General features: G+C 43.4%; 1 protein-coding gene across 2 annotated transcripts in view; it reads left to right on the top strand.

Moving 5' to 3' along the window:
* The first annotated feature begins 717 nt into the window (after nt 1-717).
* The window catches only part of LOC126982554 (aquaporin AQPAn.G-like), a 47,501-nt gene continuing 28,118 nt past the window's right edge, over nt 718-20,100 (top strand). For both annotated transcript variants that reach the window (XM_050834702.1, XM_050834703.1), the window contains exon 1: nt 718-1,125. In XM_050834702.1, coding sequence (XP_050690659.1) covers nt 916-1,125 — 210 coding nt within the window. In that variant the 5' untranslated portion in view covers nt 718-915. The remainder of the gene's footprint in view (nt 1,126-20,100) is intronic.

The raw sequence follows: 20,100 nt of genomic DNA, 5'->3' as shown, positions 1-20,100 counted from the left end.
CATCAGGCCCCACCTGGAAGAAGCCTTGGGCCGACCATCAGGCCCCAGCAGGAAGATGCCTACCGGCGCAACAGGCAACGACGTAAAAAAAAAAAAAAAAAAAAAAACAGAGGCGAGACCATATAGTTTAAAGAGCCGTGGCAAATAACACGTGGGAGAGGCCTGGGTAGCCTATCATCTAGCGCATGTGGGAGAACTAAGTAAAAGATGTGACAGTACAGAGGCGTGACCATAGGTTGAAGAGTCGTGGCGAAGAAAATGTGGAGCGAAGAAATAACGAACGTTTGAGAGGGGGAACTAAATAAATAAATAAAAATGTGATTACTGTAACCGGGCATGAAGTGGAGGTATAACAATGAGATATAATGGAGGTATAATGAGAGTTAGAAGCGAGTGACGGGACAAACAATGCATAACCTAGGTAAAGTAGGGCGTGGGCGTGTGCGTGGAGACAAGGATATGGACTCTTCTTCTTTAAGGAAGCATAACCTAGATAACCCGAGAGAGGCGTGAGATGAGAGCGTTCTGGGGGGAGGAGAGGAGAGAATGGAGAAGGGGGCAGGTGGGGGGGTAGATAGAGCTGGGGCATCGGGCAGGGGTAGTGGTGAGGGGAGGCGGGGTAAGGGGGCCAAATTCTTGAAAGAGGGCGGACGAAGGTAGTGGGGAGGGGGGAGAATGAGATGAGAGGGCTATATAAGAAGCGGCCGGGGCAAAGTGGAGCAGTATGGAGCAGTGCCGGCGAGGTTAACAACTGCAGCAACCTTAGTAGTAGTAGTCGTAGCGCCCATACCACCCCGCCCCTCACTCCTTATCACGCTCCGGAGACGAAAGGACCAACTTACCCGCGCGGCCACGAGTCCTGCCGGCGCCTGGAACGAGAAGAAAGCGCATCGTTAGCACTGAAAGAGAGGCACCATGGGCAAGATTAAGGATATGCGTGACTACATGGGCACAGGGGAACTGGCGAAGGTGTCGACTTGGAAGGCCGTGGTGGCGGAGTTGATAGGGACGATGCTGCTCACCCTGATCGTCTGTGGCTCCTGCATCACCTGGGACAAGACTCAGCCGCCGACCATCGTCCAGATCTCCTTCGCCGTGGGAATTATCGTCGCGTCTATGGTGCAGGTGGGTAGTGTGGGGGTAAAGGGAGTGTGTGGGGGTGGGGGGAAGGGGTTATGTGTGTGTGTGTGTGTGTGTGTGTGTGTGTGTTTAGTTCTGGGCCTTTTCAGACACCTGCGAGAGTTGGACCACACCTGTGTACTCATTAACTGACACACATATACACTTACACACACACACACACACACACACACACACACACACACACACACACACACACACACACACACACACACACACACACAAAGATATTTTCGTCGTACTGGTGGGCTCAAAACACACACACACACACACACACACACACACACACCTCCCCACACCCACCAACCAAAAATACATATCAATCAGAAAGATATCATCCAAGCTTTAACAATATCACTAAAAGGTTGATATATTAGGTACGTACCGCATAGTCTTTTTCCCTCTGTTTTTTCCCCTTGAACTAGAGAAAGACGTTTAAGTTTGGTGAGAGGATCTGTAGGGTATGAAATGGATGCGAGACTGCTGATACGGACTTTTAGAGTTGATAAATATTGGTATATGTTAAGGGTGAGAGGGGTGGAGGGTATATTTTCAAGGGGAAGGCTTCTTGTGTTCCGGTCTTTGCCCTTTGTGGCTTAGCAAAGGGTGAAGGGTTCTGTGGTCGTCAGGGTAAAATCTATGCTATCTCTGTCTATCTCTATCGGTTTGTTTGCCTGTCTATCTATCTATCTATCTATCTTCCTGTCTCTATTTCTTTACCTAGCTTTCTATCTATCTGTCTGCCTATCTATATTTATATCTATTTATTTGCCTGTTTATTTCTATCTATCTATCTATCTATACATCAGTAACTGCTTGTCTATCTATTAATCTATTTTTCTATCTTTTGCTGTGTCTGTTTAGCGCGCTCTCTCTCTCTCTCTCTCTCTCTCTCTCTCTAATAATAATGATAAAGGTAAACAATGATAAATAAAATAAAAAAAACGTTGTGGTAATTATTCGTGACCAACGTTTCAGATTAAGCGGGCGGTCATTTAACATCTGGACAAACACACACACACGCGCACGCACACACACACACACACACTAACCCCCTCTTCAATCCCCCCACCCCCTCACACACAAACCCAAAATACATATTAATCAGAAAGCTATCATCCAAACTTCAAACCAAATCACCAAATAGTTCACAATATTCTCAGCTTTACGTATGATAGAGTTTTTGCTTTCCTTGTTTTTTGGGGCGAGAGAATGACGTAGAGTTAGAGGGGAGGAGGATCAATAGCTTCCTTTGGTTTGCTTGGTTGATTATGGGAAAGCAAACAACTCGTGGGCATTAAACAAAGAAAACAACAACAACAAACCCCCCAGCAGCTGATCGCTATTCCCGCTAAAGCAAACAGAAGGAGTGGCCAGAACAGAGATCAATTTCGGACAGACTGATAGATATAGATAGACAGACAGATAGATACTCATGAATGCAAGGCTACTGGTGTGGGGCTTAAGAACTGAGAAGCACTGGTAATAAGTACAAGGTTAAAGGTGATAGGGGGATCCGGTAGTCTTCAAGGGGAGATCTTATTAGTCCCCTCTTTGCCCTTCATGGCTGTAATTAATAGGGCAAAGGTTGTATGATGGGAATGTTCATTGTTATCTATCCAGCTATGTGTCTATCTGTTTGTCTATTTGCCTGTCTATCTATTTACCTGTTTATTTATTTATTCATATATCTATTTATTTATCTATCAATATTTCTATCTCTATCCATTGATCTATCTATCTATCTATATATTTGCCTGTCTATCTATTTACCTGTTTATTTATTTATTCATATATCTATTTATTTATCTATCAATCTTTCTATCTCTTTATCTATTTATCTGTCAATCTGTCTATCTATCTATCTATTTATCTGTCTATTTATCTATCTATAACTGCCCGTATATCTTTGAATCTATCTATCTACGTAGGTTTATCTATCTATCTTTTTATCTATCTATCTATCTGCCTATCTAAAACTGTATATCTATCTATCCATCTATCTATTTATCTATATCTATCTGTCTCTCCATATCTTTGTCTGTCAGTCTGTCTATTCATCTATCGTTCGATCCGTTTCTTTGTCTGTGTGTAGAGATCTATCTATCCATCTTTTTTTTCTTAAAGTGCTGCCTGTATAGCGCCAGTAGGCCTTTTGGGCGGCTCCAGCCCGTTAATGGCGCAGGCTAGTTTTATTTGTAGTGGCTACCGTGATTATGACTTGCTTGGCCAATGCTGCCCCACAGTGCTCTTGACCGAAGTCGCTGAAGTTAAGTATTGAAGATCTGGACAGCATCTATCTCTATCTATCTCTATCTATCTATTTACCAATATCTCTATTTGTCATCTTATGTATCTGTTCATCTATCTACCTACCTATCTGTATCTCTGTCTACACACACACACACACACACACACACACATTCCCCCTCCCATATATATGCACACAGCTCCGTAGCTCAGTGGTTTAATAACAATGCGCTGCCAGGCTTCACGAACTGGCAGGCCGAGGTTCGAGCCCCGCGCAGGCCGGGATTTTTCCGCTGGTAAGTCTTGGTTAGTGTCGTGGTGTGTGAAGGTCGTGGCAATACCCAGAGACCGATTATAATGATCTTGCTCTTCTCGGGAGGGTACTTGGTGGCGATTGCGAGTCCTATTCGTGACCAGGCCTTGGCGGTGAACTATACGTAGACAGGCAGATAGATAAAGAGAACACGTATATAAAATAGTAGAAAAGTAGTTTCAATTGCATTCCTATTTCGAGAGCCATGCAAGGACTGGCTGATCTATAGAAGCTAACGATGTATACAGCCAGTCCAATCTCGCACCCCAGCTGGCAGGTTCCTGTGAGATTGGCCATTTCCTCTCATTGAGCTTCGTTCCGTACACTTGGCGATGTTGTGGGGGAATGTGCTTGTGGGGAAGGTAGCTTTATCTCTCTCCACGTATCGATACTATGTTTTATTAGTATTTTGTGTTATTATCCAACCAAAATTAGCCGCTCCTCTTCCGATATTGACCTCGCATCCGGCCTCTCGTTCCCTTTTCTTTTGCTGGAGAAGTGCTTAGCGGATTTTGTTGTTTTTACGTTTTTTTTGGCCCTGAGCTGCCTTCCTCCCGGGCAGTAAAAATGAAATTAGTGCGAGATTGCGTTCGTATCAGTGCAAGTTTTATTTTTCCTCTCTCAAGGCAAGGATGATTTATAGCGAAGGTGAAGCGGATGAAGCGCAGGTGATTTGCACGAGGCTTTTTATAGGTTTAATTTTATGGGGTGCAGTTATGTAGTCGGTAAAGGGGAAAAAAATGAAGTGTTGCGAGTAGGGATAATGGCTCAGCTTAATTATGGCCCCGTACAAGGCAGTGTGGCTTCCTGTGGGCTCCCTGCCGTGCGTTAGGCTGTTGGCGCCAATAAGCACAAGGAACTGTGTACGAAATAAATAATGGGTGAATGAGAATAAATAAATGAGCAAAATATAAAAAAAGGAACGGATTTATAAAGTATTCATGATTACTTAGATAAATTTTGCTTGGTTTAGTGAGGACATGTCGGTAGGTGAATATGTAAAGAAGTATAACTCATATTACTCATTACGATATCACTGCCGTATCATTGGGGTAACATTGGGTATCACTCTGTGGGTGAAATAAAAAAAAAAACTTAGCGTACAACAATTTTCTCGTTCAACTGTGAAATTGAAAAAAAAACCGAGATGTTCGACAGTGGAAAAAAGAACCAGATCTCCATTTAACCTTCTACACGGTTGTTGTGTGTGTGCGTAGGACAGATGCGGGGCGAGACTGACGCGAGAGGATTATATTATGATTAAAGAACAAAGCCAAGTTGAAGGCAGACGAATGGCCTCAACACCCGTCACTCCGTGGGGGCAATTCAAGGTCACAACTAGAGAAGTCAGGAGAGGGAGGAGGAAGAAACGAAGATAGATGAAGGAAGAGGAAAAATAATATGAGGAAAAAGTGTAGAGAGGGAGAAAAGAGGAGGAAGAAACGAAGACAGATGAAGGAACAGGAAAACAATGTGAGTAAAAAGTGTAGAGAGGGAGAAAGGAGGAGGAAGAAACGAAGACAGATGAAGGAGGAGGAAAAATAATGTGAGGAAAAAGTGTAGAGGGAGAAAGGAGGAGGAAGAAACGAAAACAAATGAAGCAAGAGGAAAACAATGTGAGGAAAAAGTGTAGAGAGGGAGAAAGGAGGAGGAAGAAAGGAAGACAGATGAAGGAAGAGGAAAAAAATGTGAGGGAAAAGTGTAGAGAGGGAGAAAGGAGGAGGAAGAAAGGAAGACAGATGAAGGAAGAGGAAAAAAATGTGAGGAAAAAGTGTAGAGAGGGAGAAAGGAGGAGATATACACTAAATAAGACTGCATAATGAAGCCGTTATCAAACCTGATGAAAAAGGAGAAAAAGAAATGGAAGACAAATGTTGAGGAAGGAAATGGTGAAGGGTAACATCAAAATTAACAAGGTCACGTAATATTATGGAACCTTGATTAATTAAAAGAGAAAAAAAAACATGAAAATAAGGATGAAGGAAAGAAAGACAAAGGTGAGGAAGGAAAAGGGGGGAATGGAAGCACTAAATAAGATAAATAAAAATAAAGTAAAAACAAAAAGAAGGAAGAGAAAGATGAATAGGGGAAAAAAAGGGAGGTAGACGGTAACTCCAAAAAAGATGAATGAAAAAAAAAACATAATTAGACGAAGGAGGAAGAAGAAAAAAAGAAAGGAAATAGATTAACGAATAGAACAAAAGAGGAAAAAAGAGGAGGGGAAAAATGAGAAGACAAAAAAGAAGGGAAATAGATTAACGAAAAGAACAAAACAGGAAGAAAGACAAGGAGGAGAAAAATGAGAAGACAAAAAAGAAGGGAAATAGATTAACGAAAAGAACAAAACAGGAAGAAAGACAAGGAGGAGAAAAATGAGAGGACAAAAAAGAAGGGAAATAGATTAACGAAAAGAACAAAACAGGAAGACAAAGGAGGAGAAAAATGAGAAGACAAAAAAGAAGGGAAATAGATTAACGAATAGAACAAAACAGGAAAAAAGAGAAGAAGGAGAAAAATGAGAAGACAAAAAAGAAGGGAAATAGATTAACGAATAGAACAAAACAGGAAGAAAGACAAGGAGGAGAAAAATGAGAGGACAAAAAAGAAGGGAAATAGATTAACGAATAGAACAAAACAGGAAAAAAGAGAAGGGGAAAAATGAGATGACAAAAAAGAAGGGAAATAGATTAACGAAAAGAACAAAACAGGAAGAAAGACAAGGAGGAGAAAAATGAGAGGACAAAAAAGAAGGGAAATAGATTAACGAATAGAACAAAACAGGAAGACAAAGGAGGAGAAAAATGAGAGGACAAAAAAGGGTGTATGGGTGGAAGGGGGGGGGGGTAGGGAAGGAACAATAACACCAGATAAGGTCATGTACTAATTAAAACAACAAAATTGGAATAATACAAAAAACAGGGAAGGAAGGTTTGCGGCAGCGTGGGAAGCCTGCAGGAGAACAACGATGGATACTAGGGCGTACAAGGGCGTAGGGGAGGAACCGCCCGAGGGAGGGAAGGAAGGCCGTGGGCGGTGAGATAGTCCCCCCTTAATTAAACGCCGATGCCCCCGAGGGTGTGAAAAAGGAGAGAGAAAAAGGTTAACCGTAATACCAGTGTGGAGACTTAAGACAATGTTGATGGTGGTGGGTATACGGTACTGATAATGATGATGATGATGAGGAGAAGGAGGAAGGGGAAGAAAGGAAAATAGAAGGAGAAAGAGAGGATGAATGATAAAAGAGAGCAAAGTGAACATCGGGAAGTCAAAGATGAAAAAAAAAAAGATAAGTGCTTGTCGTTAATAAGTCACGCGAAGATACATAATGAGAGAGAGAGAGAGAGAGAGAGAGAGAGAGAGAGAGAGAGAGAGAGAGAGAGAGAGAAAAACACTTTAAAGAACAAACACATGATGACAGGAAAACAAACAAACAAATAAATCAAGTTAGACCTCAAACACGCTACAACCTCCCGCATTGAACCAGACATTCCTTCTTTTTGACACCTTTCATTTTTACTCAGTGGGATCAGCGAGTTGCGGTCTTTCCTCATTCCTTTAGTGTTGCTTCCACTCTAGATGAATAAACAAATAAATGAACGCTGATAAGTAGGTGGGAGAATGAAATAATTAACTCACAGGTAGAGCTTAATTAGGATAGGTGGGCGGATTCATCAACACAGGTAGCTTATGTCTCTTCCTTCCTTAATTTAGAAAGATGGTACAGATTCACAGGTGTGGCTTACGTCTTCTTCTTCCTTAATCAAGACAGGTGGACGAACTCATTAACACACACAGGTATCTTAAGTCCCCTCCTCCCTTAATTTGTAAAGGTGGACAAACTCATTAAAACACACAGGTAGCTCACGTCTTCTCCTTTAAATTACGAAAGGTGGGCATAACACAGGTGTCTTACGTCGCCTTCTTCGTTAGCCAAGAAAGGGAGTTCAAATTCACTAACAGGTATATCTTACGCCTCGTCCTTTCCTTTAAGAGATATGGCTTATCTTCATTATCATTCTGAGAGGCTGAGCGGCAGGTGGAGTGACAGTGGTGGTCTGGGTGGGGGGGGGGGTAGTGGTATTGGTGGTGGTGGTGGTGATGGTGGGGATGGTGGTGTTGGTATTGGTGTAGGAGGGGGTGTTGGTGGTAGGGTGCTGGTAGTGATGGTGTTGGTGTTGCTGGTAGTAGTGGTGTTGGTGGGGATGGTAGTGGTGGAGTCGGTAGTGGTGTTGATGTGGTGGGGTTGTGGTGGGGATGGTGTAGGTGGGGTGGTAATGGTGGTGGTAGTGCTCGGTGGTAGTGGTGGGTGGTGGTGGTTGTGGTGGCGGCGATGGGGATAGTCGAGGCGGCATGCTTCGGGGAGCTTATCAACACGAGTGGGTTAGGGGGTAAGGGGGAGGGAGCGACAGGACGGGAGGGCACGGGGTCGGGTGTTATCAGGTGGGCGGGCACGGGGGGGGGAGGGGGGGGGAGGAAGGGGACTCGGTAGGGCCGTATCTAAACGCAACTTTCCTTGTTCGAACTGACCCCGATTATAATGGCTCCAGACGCGGATAAGGTGCCAGGGACTGATCGAATCTTCCTTCACCCGCTTTGCGATATTATAACGAAGGTCTAACTCAACTTTCCTTGCGTGTACGAATGAATGGCCCCAGACGCGGATAAAGACTCCATAAGGCCTTCGAATTCCTCCTTGTAAATGTAAATCAGGGGCCAGAGAGTGATCTATCTTCCTCCAACTTCTTTGCGATAATAGTAAAACCAGGGAGCTCCTGCTTACCTAATCGTGCTTTCCTTGCGTGTATGAATGGAGAGGTCCTCGATCGCTTGGTTGTAACTGTGAATATCAAGGGCGAGGGAGTGATCAAATCCTTCTTCACCCGCTTCACGATAATATCAAAACCAGGAGCTTTAATTCAACCTAATTTTCCTTGTGTTTACGGATGAAAAGTGAACTAAATGAAGTAAATGAATGAAGTAAATGTGAAGTGTATGAAGTGTGTGTGTGTGTGTGTGTGTGTGTGTGTGTGTGTGTGTGTGTGTGTGTGTGTGTGTGTGTGTGTGTGTGTCTGTCTGCCTCTCGTCAAAAAATTGCAGCATGTGAATCACGAATGCACAGATTAAGGCAAGTACATACGATTTACTGAGCGTAAAGATGAAGAAAATATGTAAAAATAGTTTTTGTCACCACCAGAGAAATGTATCCTCGGAGCAGCCAGGCGCACGATATTACGTTAAACCACTGATTGCCCGGGTCTTTTAAATGCTACCTGATGAATGTTGCCACATGAGGATTATATTATTTTTAAGTAATCCTATTATTTTTGTTTATTTATCGAATGTTTTGATTTTTTCTCTAGTACGACATTTGTTTGAATACAGGGAGCGGCCTTGAGGAAGCGCGTGCTGAGCACGAGGCTCAATTAGAATCGCGGGGACGAGGCCATTCTCAAACCTGTGCTTTACCATCAAAATGCCGCGTCTAGGCGAGTTAGTGAGTTTATGGAAGGAAGAGTTCATAGAAGACGCATGAGTAGTGAAATTGAGGAGGAGAACTTTCGAGTAATGTTCTAGCGTCTCCTTCCTTCTCCTCCTCCCCAGCCACCCTCCCTCTCCTCCTCCCCAGCCACCCTCCCTCTCCTCCTCCCACTTTGCCACATTCCTCCCACGCAGAAGTGAGGAAAACATTGCTTGAAAGTGACTTGGAAGCTCCTCATGAAATTGACAATTGCAATGTGTTTGTTGCGAAAGATTTCTTGCATAGATTAGCAGAAAAAGTAAAGTGCAGTGAATGCAAGAATTACTGCATTCTGAAGCTGAACAACGATGATTAGTTTTGGTTAGTTTTCTTGATTTTTTATATATAACTTTTTAAGATAGTTTGTAATATGTCGACTCAAATCTGTGGAAACCCAACACTTCTAACTAACCCCGTCCCAAAAATGGAAATGAAGCGTCCAATTAGCCACATAACTCCTCATAAATTTTAAAACCAAGTTAAAAAAAATATGGTGTCAGAGAGTCAGCCTCCGCCGCCACCACCACCGCCTCCTCATCACCCAGCGGTACACTGACCCCTCGGACAACTTAATTCCTTGTCAGTTATTCTTTTCAAGGGCAACTAGGACATGCTTGCCGCCCCCTATACTGGCGATATTCATGGGCAGGTGCTTCGTGGCCCAGGCTGTGACGAACCCAATTAAGGACGTGCTTATTATATCTTTGCAGCCTCCTGTGATAAGTTATGCCATGGTGCGCTGTCTCTCTTAAGCGGCGGGATAAAAGTGTTAACGTTGACAGATGTGAAGGGAAAATATATTGTTTTACAGCGAGGGAGACAGCTCAAGGGCAAAAAAAAAAATAAATAAATAAATAAATAAATAAATAAATAAATAAATAAAAAAAAATAAAGGAACAAGAAAGCCCACTAGGCGCTGCTCCACTGAAAGAAAAAAAAAAGTGAGTGGTAGGAGAGATCAATTTCGAAAAAGTGTGTGTAGGGGAAGTGTGTCGGCGAGCAGAGGCAGCGGGAAAGGGTCTGGAGGTGTGTGCTTATGAGTGTAATATCAGGTATGAGGGCCGTAAACAACAGCTATATAGCATTGGAGGTGTGGATGAAGTACTGAAAGTTGGAAGAATAGGTGTTGGTGAAAAGTAATCAGGGACGAGGGTTATTTCGTTGCGTCGTCCTTCATCACCGGCACTTCTATCTTTCATTGCGTGGCGGGTAAGAACTTATGAAAAAAGAGTTAGGGAGCGTTTATGCATGGGCAGCGTCACCTTCAGACACAAACTGCCTTTTACTAGTTCTCTGACAATCGAAGAAAACCGTCTCCTTTTATAATTCGGTTTAAAGTTTAGGCAGTAATGTTAAGGCTCGTTTCAGACACTCACACCCTAGATTGACAATGGCATCTGTACCCAAATCTGCGTCACGTGATGATATATATATTTTTTACAACAAAGGAGACAGCTCAAGGGCACAAAAGAAGGAAACAATAAGAAACAAGCCCGCTACTCGCTGCTCCTAAAAAAAGAAACAAAAGAGGTGGCCGAAAGAGATATTGGTTTAGCTCCCCTCCCATCCCCCCAAAAAAAGGAAAAAAAAAAGGAAATCCCCTGAAAATGACCTGTGCAGTTATCTGATTAAAATGACGATATGTGTGTATATGGGGAAGGGAGAAGAAGGCATGTATGGGAAACTAATAAAATATGTAAGGAGGATGTATTTTGTCCCGTCAGTATATCGTCGGGTATCAGGGACGCAGACTTTACAGCGAGCGGTCTTCTCTATGTCATTTTTGTTTGTTTTATCCTCGTGTCTAAAGTTTGGATATTACAACTTGCTTCACTTCCTCCTCGTCTGTGTGTTCGATTTATCTTCCGTCCGTACTTACTCTCTGTGATGTGCTTTATAAATACACGGACACACAGACTAGCCCATATACAGACGCACACAGAATACGCGTGTTAACCTCAGTCTGTCGTCAGCACGTGTTCAGTTCGGAGAGGCACATGCCAGCCGCTGACAGTAAATAGGAGGAATGCCGTGGGGGGGGGACCGTGGAGTTGAGGAAGCCGGGGAAGGGGTGAACGATAACACAAACTCAAGAGCCCAGATTAGGGAAGTACGCCCTTTAGAGGAGAGCCGTAAAATGGGAGATAGAACAAGGAGGAACACAGATATTTGGAGTCTTATCTATCAGCTCCGCGCCCCACCCCACCTCGCCCCACCACTCTCCGTCTCTTTCTCTCCCTCAGTCACTGTCCTCTCGGTATTCCACGCACATTTCACTGCCGCCTTCACCTTCACCGCAACACCCCACCTCATTTGACATCATATAAGCTTCCTACCTCACCCCACCTCACCTCACCTCTCTAGTCGGTAATCTCAGACGCTTCCGCCCCTCACATCAACTATTTCCAAAGGCCAAAAAAGAGATCAGATGGGTTTTCACGAGTGTTCTTTAGGATCATGGTACAGAAGAAGGTCAGACTACCTCCATGGTCATAAAACTACCCCTGGAAATGCCCACAACTCTTACGAAAGTCTTAGTCAAATACGCGTGCTTGGGTTCCGAAAGGTTAAATAATAGGGTCCCGTCTCTCGTTCTCTCTCCCAGCCACTATCTTCTCAGTATTTCACGGGCATTGTACTACCAACACCCCAACCTCACCTCCCACCCTCACCCCCACACCCCGCCTCATCTTGCATCTCAGAAACTCTCACTCTCTATCACCCAGCCACATGCCTCTCACCCTCGCCCCATCACTTATTCTGCCGGGCCCAGCAGGTGTGTGTGTGTCATGGTACTCACGCGTATATCCGTCCATCTCTCCGCCTGATGATTTTGCACTGACATGTGAACATCGTTGCCATATTATCGTACTCGGAGCATCATATTTACCAGCTTCTCCCCAATAAACACCATCAGGAAACAGGAATAATAAACCATTTCAACAATAACTACAAATGAATCTCGTTGTTGTGGCCCAGGAAACAGGAATAATAAACCATTTCAACAATAAATACAAATGAATCTCGTTGTTGTGGCCCAGGAAACAGTTTTTGGGATGGAAATCGGGAAATATGAGAAACTGAGTACGACAATCTGGCAACGTTACATGATGTGAGGGAGTGCGCGCCTGAGTGAGGGAATGAGGAGGGAGGGAGGAAGAGTATGCCCATTAAGTATGACGGACGGACGGACAGAACACGTTAACCCCTTGACTGCGAATTTCCTACAGTCAGACCTCACCAAGCGACTGGAATGGAGCAAAAAGTGGCTGTTATAATTCAATGTAGAAAAATATAAAGTCCTGCATCTTGGGAGGGGATATCCAGCACACCAATACCACATGGGAAACACTCCACTATCCACCACAGAAGCGGAGAAAGACCTATGCTTATAATGTTACCAGGCTATCAGAGAAGGCCAAATCCATGCCAACCGCTGCGGACACGTTAAAGGATTGTATTCTCCGACGCTTTTGGCTCAAACAACAGCTATTTCAAAAGGCTACAAAGGGGATTAATGAAAAAAATAATTAGGTTTTCATGAGTATTTTTCGCATTTATGGTGCAGAAGACTTGTCAAACCATCATCAGGGTAAAGAAGCGAGTTGTTTTTCCTCGTTTCCCTGTCTATTTTAACGTGATTTTGCTTCGCCGGGTAATTTTAGCTTTGAACGTAATCTGTCTGCATTTATTTCTTCACTTTATTCTACATTCGTTTTATGTTCTGTTCTTTTCCGTAAGCAGAACATTGAAAGTTACTCATTGTTCTTGCATAACTTTCACCTTTTTCTACTATCTGCACCTATTTCTGAACTTTATAGTATTAATCCGGTAGCAGCGACGGGCCAAATTTGTGGCTTTACCGTGTAGCAGCGACGGGCCAAATTTGTGGCTTTACCGTGTAGCAGCGACGGGCCAAATTTGTGGCTTTACCGTGTAGCAGCGACGGGCCAAATTTGTGGCTTTACCGTGTAGCAGCGACGGGCCAAATTTGTGCCATGATTTAAACCCCCCAAAATAGATGATACATAAACTTATCACAAATGCTTTGATATATATTATGAAATGGATTGTGTGAGTGATGATTTTTTCTCATTTTTCTCGCTTAGAGGAACCATTGAGAAACATGATCCCCGCTGCTACAAACATTAATTCGGAGGTATATTGTCTTACAGAAATAAGACTAAAAACACGCTAAAGTTAATCCAGAGTACTTTTTTTTACCTTCCACGTTTTCAACAGGATCAAACATTCTTCCGCGATGTGTTAACACTTTGCATACAAGCCACCAGGGATGAGATAAGTAGGGGGAAGTAAATAAGCTTAAGTGAAAGGGAAAAGATCGGAAAACTGGGGAAAAGATCGGAAAATTTGGGAAAAGATCGGAAAATTGGGGAAAAGATCGAAAAATTTGGGAAAAGATCGTAAAATTGGGGAAGAGATCGGAAAAGTGGGTAAAAGATCGGAAAATTGGGGAAGAGATCGGAAAATTGGGTAAAAGATCGGAAAATATGAAGAAAGTGGAAGAGCGATTAGCTACCACGGGGCCCACTAGCCTGAGCCTTGAAGCATCACCAGTTGTCAAGGTGCAAATGAAAACCAAAACCGGCTCGTCCTGGTTGACTTGAATTCCCCACAAGCTGTATCTAGTTCATAATGAGGTTTCGTAAGGCGTGTGTGTGAGCTTCCATTTAAAGATCTCCACATCCTTCATCTTAACTGCACCGTGGGATCTTGATGACACCGGTTCTGTTCGCCACGTAATTAAAAGAGCAATAAATCAACAGCAAGAAGCTTTAAACTGTATAATTTCGCCTCTCAGCGTCATGCACACACCTTCACATTTACCAAAACGTTCATGAAATAATTATCGTACCCTAATTCACCCTTTTATTTTTTACTTTTTATATAGTTATCGTCTTGTCTCCCTTCCTTCTCCTTGGCAACATAACAGAACATAGAAGCCTAGAAATATATCGTATGGTTCAAACGTCTACTACTACTACTACTACTACTACTACTATTACTGCATACCGACACCTACACATCCCTAGAAGCATATCCCACCTCCCATACGTATCTGAAGCTACGCACTTGCCTTTCGTTAAAACCTATGCTGATGAGTTCCAAAGGTGCCATAAGCGTGAACACCTGTGGAGCAAGGTGTGTTGATGGCGGTGGTGGTGGTGGCGGTGGTGCTGGGGGGGGTAGGGGTGGTGGTGCTGGTGCGAGTGTGATGGTATGGGTGAACTACTACCACTACTACTACTACTACTACTACTACTACTACTACTACTACTACTACTACTACTACTACTATTGTTGCTCTCTCTCTCTCTCTCTCTCTCTCTCTCTCTCTCTCTCTTGCATTCCTTCCTTCCTTCTTTCTTTCCCTCTTTTCGCCCTCAATTCTTTCCTTCCTTCTCTCTCTCTGTCCTTCCTTCCTTCTTCTCTCTTCGTCCTTCCTTCCTTCCTTCCTTCCTTTACTACTACTTTCCTTCCTTCCTTCCTCCTCCCCCTCCCTCCTTTACCTCTCGCATTTCCTCCCTCAAAATCTTCACCCTCGCACACCTGTTGGTCTTGATGATACAGGTGTGTGTGTGTGTGTGTGTGTGTGTGTGTGTGTGTGTGTGTGTGTGTGTGTGTGTGTGTGTGTGTGTGTGTAAACATAATAATAATAATAATAATAATAATAATAATGATAATAATAATAATGTGATGTACTAGAAGAGGGGGTTGGCGAGGTGGTGGAATGCAGCGCGGCGGTGTGCGAGGCGGCAGGGAGGGCATGAAAGGCTTCTAGGTGGCGGCGGGTAAGATGTTAATCCCGGGCGAGGCACAGGTCAAAAAATATCAAGTGGTAGCTGATGGCGGGAATGCATGCAGAGGCGGTATCGGGCCGTCACTGATAATGGGCTTAGCGGTGACTTGATAATCCCTTCAACCGGCGAGACACATCCCAAGGGTCGCTACCGTGCAGACGAGAGCAGATGATATGGGAGCGCCTGTCGTTTTTATCTCTCTATCGCTCTATTCAAATTATTATTGTTATTATTTTATTATGAGTCAAGAAGTTAGGAAGGACGTCATATGTGCCTCGAGAACATCATCGCAAGAATATTCCTTTATTTTGCAGTGTTAATTTTTTTGAGTGTGTTTTGTGCTTATCTATTTAGCTCAAGGTCGGGTTGGTTGGTTGGTTAGTTGGTTTGGGCAAGCTCAAGGTCGGGGATAATTTATTCTGCGTAAGTTATTTGCGTTGCTTGAGGTTTTAACTTTTGTAAGCATTGGTGTTTGTTGGTGATTCATTATTCGTGATGTGGGAAATCTAGACAAACAAAAATAAAGTGTAATTACTTCTGCACTTAAAAAAAAGATAGATAAGTAAAAAATGAATAAATAAATAAGTAAATAAATGGATAATGTCACGCTTGCATTCGGTACGTTCCCCAATCACACAATTACTCTGTTCGCTTTCTCCTATTACTGAGATGGCGCGCGGACCAACCCACTCAGCACGGTAATATTCAAGCTCATCATCTTTCCTTGTCTCAGTCCACACAACGTTATCCCACTCGTTTTCTTTTAATACCCAGGAACGTTCTTTTGTGGACGCTACCCAGCCCTGTTAACGTTCGTGGTCATGATCCTTCTTCACTTACAATAAGATATCATACCATTTGCGTGCTCTCCTTGATTTCTTTATTTACGTTTCTGTCTGTTGAACTTGCTTACCGCTTTTAGTGTTCATCACCTTTCCCCATCAAAACACATGGCATCATCGACTTCGAGTGTATTTTCAATGGTGCGTTGTTGTTCTTGGCTCATGATAGTGATTGTGCATTCCCATAACGTTTATCAAATTCCTTCCTCCTTGGTCCGAAGGTTAAGGATTATGGTCCCTCGTGTTGGCGCATTTTTTAGTCTTGGTGTAATACTGGGCGGCTGTTTTAAGTTCTCGGTGTGTTTACGAATTCTTTTACCCTCATGAAGACCATATTCTTAAACATTACGGCGCCAATGCACACGCAGATACATTTGACAAGGGTTTCGTAGTTGTGAGTTTTATGATTGGTGAGAAGGCTTCTGTACCATGAACGTAAAAAAAAATCTCACTCATGGGTAAGCGATTTATTTTCCTTGTGGTATATGCGAAGATTTGTTGAGTTGAACGTGTCGGGGAAAACGTGCCTTTGACTCTCGGCCCCGAAGTTATTGTTTCTGCTCCTCGTTGATGCATCTGGCGCGGGGAGTCGTGACGGAGGGCCCAACAAGGTGACTCAAGCAGAGGGAATACTAAAACGGAGACTTTGCGGCCGGTAAACACTAACTCGAGCTGGCTTCTGACTGACCGACTGGCGCTATCCATCATGCGGCATATTTGGCAGATTGACGTTATCCATTTATCCATCATTTGTCATATTTACTTAAAACCCAACCACTCGCCATCGCTGCCTGATTTGAAGTGATTGCGCGCTGGTGAGGGGCGTGAGTGTCCCGTGTCCGTGTATACCGTTCACTCGACTGCCATGGTGTAAGACTGCCCTCATGTTTGGTCTGATATACTGGTTTATTGAGGGTTTCGTATTTGTTTGACACAAGCTTTACATAGTTTGATTTCTTATTAGACCATATTTGCTGGTGAAGGCTTGTATGTCGCGTACTCATATCTACTTTACCCCTTTAGTGTAAGATTATCCCCTTGTTTGGTTAATATAGTGATTTATCGAAGGGGTCAGTATTCGTTTGACACTCTTTCTGTTTGATTCAAGTTCTTATTAGACATTTTATCAGCTGGCGAGGGTTTGTGTTCCGTGACCTTGTCCTGTTCACTCGACTGTTGCAAGATTGCCCTCCTGTTTGGTCTGAAAAGATGTAATGTGTGTATTATAAAGTACATGTGTGTGTGTGACTGTACGCGTGGCGACACCCTCTCGGTGTCGCACAACAGGATGTTTAACAACACGTCGTGCTCGTTAAACATCCTGTTGTGTTAGCCTTTCTTGTTACCAACTTTAAGCGGTTTGTGTTACGTGTTAATATTTAATAATCTTAAGGCGCGAACTGCTGTCTCACGTCAGGTTCGGTGTACCGTTGCCTGCGTTCTCCAGTTGCTTGAAGTGGTTGAGACAACACAATAGCCTTTACTTAAGTGATGTGTGGCCGAGCGGTAGCCGTTATAAGTTCACTTTAGTTCTCTTTAGTTCTCTCTCTCAGGTTAATACAAATACCAAATGTGTTTTAACTATATTAACAGTTGTATACAACGTTTGGCACGTTCGCTATATTATTTAACTTACTATCGGATATCATATTAGTGTCGTGTATACTTTTGTTTGGACCACCTCAGTTCTGCCACCTTGGCGTGTGTTTGTAATGCATATAGTGATTTTGCTTTAGGTGTATGAGTGAAGATCGTCGGGAGGCTGTATTTTTTGAGTTTTAAAGAGTAAATACGAGTGTTGTGTTCGTTATCTTTCTCAGTCAGCAAACGTTATTCAACCATATGATGTTATACTCTCATGGGTGATATTAAGTGTGGGTTTCTTCGCGATTGGGTGGTATTCGATTAACGTTTTTTTCTCTTTATATTACACTCTTGAATATAACCATCAATAATTATCTCTCTAAACTTGGCTACCCACCAACGTTGCCAGATTGTCGTACTCAGCCTCCCATGTTTGCCGATTTCCGACCCAAAAACTGCCTCCTCGATCCCAATAACTGCCTTCATATATAGTTATCGTTAAAATGGTTAATTATTGGTGCTTTGGCAATAGCTATGGCTCAGAAACCGGTAAATACGAGGCTCTGAGTACGATAATCCCAATAAGTGCCTTCATATATAGTTATCGTTAAAATGGTTAATTATTGGTGTTTTTGGCAATAGCTATGGCTCAGAAACCGGTAAATACGAGGCTCTGAGTACGATAATCTGGCAACGGTGCTACCCACTCCGTTACCACTTCACAAACGTAGGGAAGAGAGAAAAAAATATATTCTTTTATCGTCCTTCTCAGATTTTAGGGCTTTTGTTATGAAACTTCTTGCACTAAGTTATATTTTCTTTAGTTTAAAAATTTGACCTCCAGTGCAAGATTTATTTTTTACAGCTCAAGGACAAGAAAAAAAAGTAGGGAAAAAAGGGCCGCTAATTGCTTCTCTTAGAATAAATAAAAACACATCAGAGGAGGCAGGAGGGGGGGTGGCGTGGCATGCTTGAGCTATGTAATCACACGCCGAAGGAGCCCAATCCACGTTGATGGCATGACCTTAACAAGTTGATGTCACGTGATAATGACTCGGCCTTACTGAGCCACACTTAGAGCACGTGGGGGGGGGGGACACACACACACACACACACACACACACACACACACACACTTTTATCTGACTTTTATCTGCTATCTCCTCTATAAGAAAGCTATAGTTGGGTGCATCGCTATAGCTGCGCGTGGCTTTGGTGCTCATCTCCGTCACATTAACTCTTGCGGTGCCCATTCATCGACAAGCGTGAGAGGAAGGATGAACAGCTGGGTGGGTTGAGCTCCGACTGTCCGGTTCGGGATTCACACCCAGGCCCGCGGATTTGTAGTGAAGTGTGTTAAATCACTTAAACCAAAAAGGATTTTCATGTGATTTCCTTCGTCGTTTTCTTGTTACGCAGCGGAGGCCGTACACAGCTTAGTTCTTAACTTGCATATTCATTTAATCAATTCTTTCGTGTTTCTTTTTAATTTTCCCTCATAACGAAAAGCAAAATAAACCCACGTTTTGCAACATATTTTACGATTTCTTTACATTTACTTGAGTTTCTTGTCTCTGTTTGACGACCGTGTCACTCTTGTTTGTTTACTGATCGGTGACGGGATGAAGCGCGTCGACGATTGTTTAGCATCACGTGTTGCCTTGTAATTTATTGGACTTGTGTAACTACCTGGTCACCTTGTCTCTATGTCACCCTCTGTTCGTTCTTGTTCCCTTTACTCCTGCCGCGGTGAAGGAGTGAGCGGATGACGAAAGTTCTGGGCCATTTACAGTATCTTGTTATCCACCCGGTTTAGGAAAAGGAAGAAAAAAGAATAATGAAAGAGAGAGAAAAAAAAAGGAAGAGTGGGAGGATGATGATAAAGACGAAAACGAAAAAAAAAAGAAAAGACGATGATAGATGATTCAGTTCAGCGTAAGAGCACCAGCCACACCCCGATCACCATCACCACCATTACCATAACTGTCATCACCACCACCACCACCACCACCACCGCCATCACCAACATCACCATAACTATCATCCCCATCACCACCATCGTCACCATCACCAACATCACCATAACTATCATCCCCATCACCACCATCGTCACCATCACCACCATCACCATAACTATCATCACCATCACCACCACCACCACCGCCATCACCACCACATCAACCACCACCACCACCACCATCCCAACCTTGATCTCTAGTGTAACATCCATCACCACAATTTACTCAAGATTTAGAGATTGCATAAATGGACACTATCTTGGGTTAATTTATTCCTTTAACGATGTCATAATTATTACGTTTTCCTTGACAACTACTTGGTGGGGCGTCCTTGTTAGCCCCCCCCACCCCCCATGGCGCCTTGCTGACCACATGACCCTGGCGATAGTGGTGGTGTTGGTGTTGGTTGAGGAGGGGTGGTGGTGGTGAAGGTCAGAGTGGTGATGGTGGTGATGGTGATGGAGGTCAGGGTGCGGCAGCTGCTGTTACGCTAATCATCATCATCATCATCATCATCATTTTGCTTCGTATTCTTCATCCTCCTTGTCCTCCTCCTCCTCCTCCCTATTTTTTCTTCTTCTTCTTCTATTTCTTTTCAATTTTCTTCATCTTT

Source organism: Eriocheir sinensis, chromosome 51, assembly GCF_024679095.1.
Source record: "Eriocheir sinensis breed Jianghai 21 chromosome 51, ASM2467909v1, whole genome shotgun sequence".
Classification (NCBI taxonomy): Eukaryota; Metazoa; Arthropoda; class Malacostraca; order Decapoda; family Varunidae; genus Eriocheir; species Eriocheir sinensis.
The sequence above is the reverse complement of the archived record's forward strand: the minus strand, read 5'-3'. Positions and strand labels throughout refer to the sequence as shown.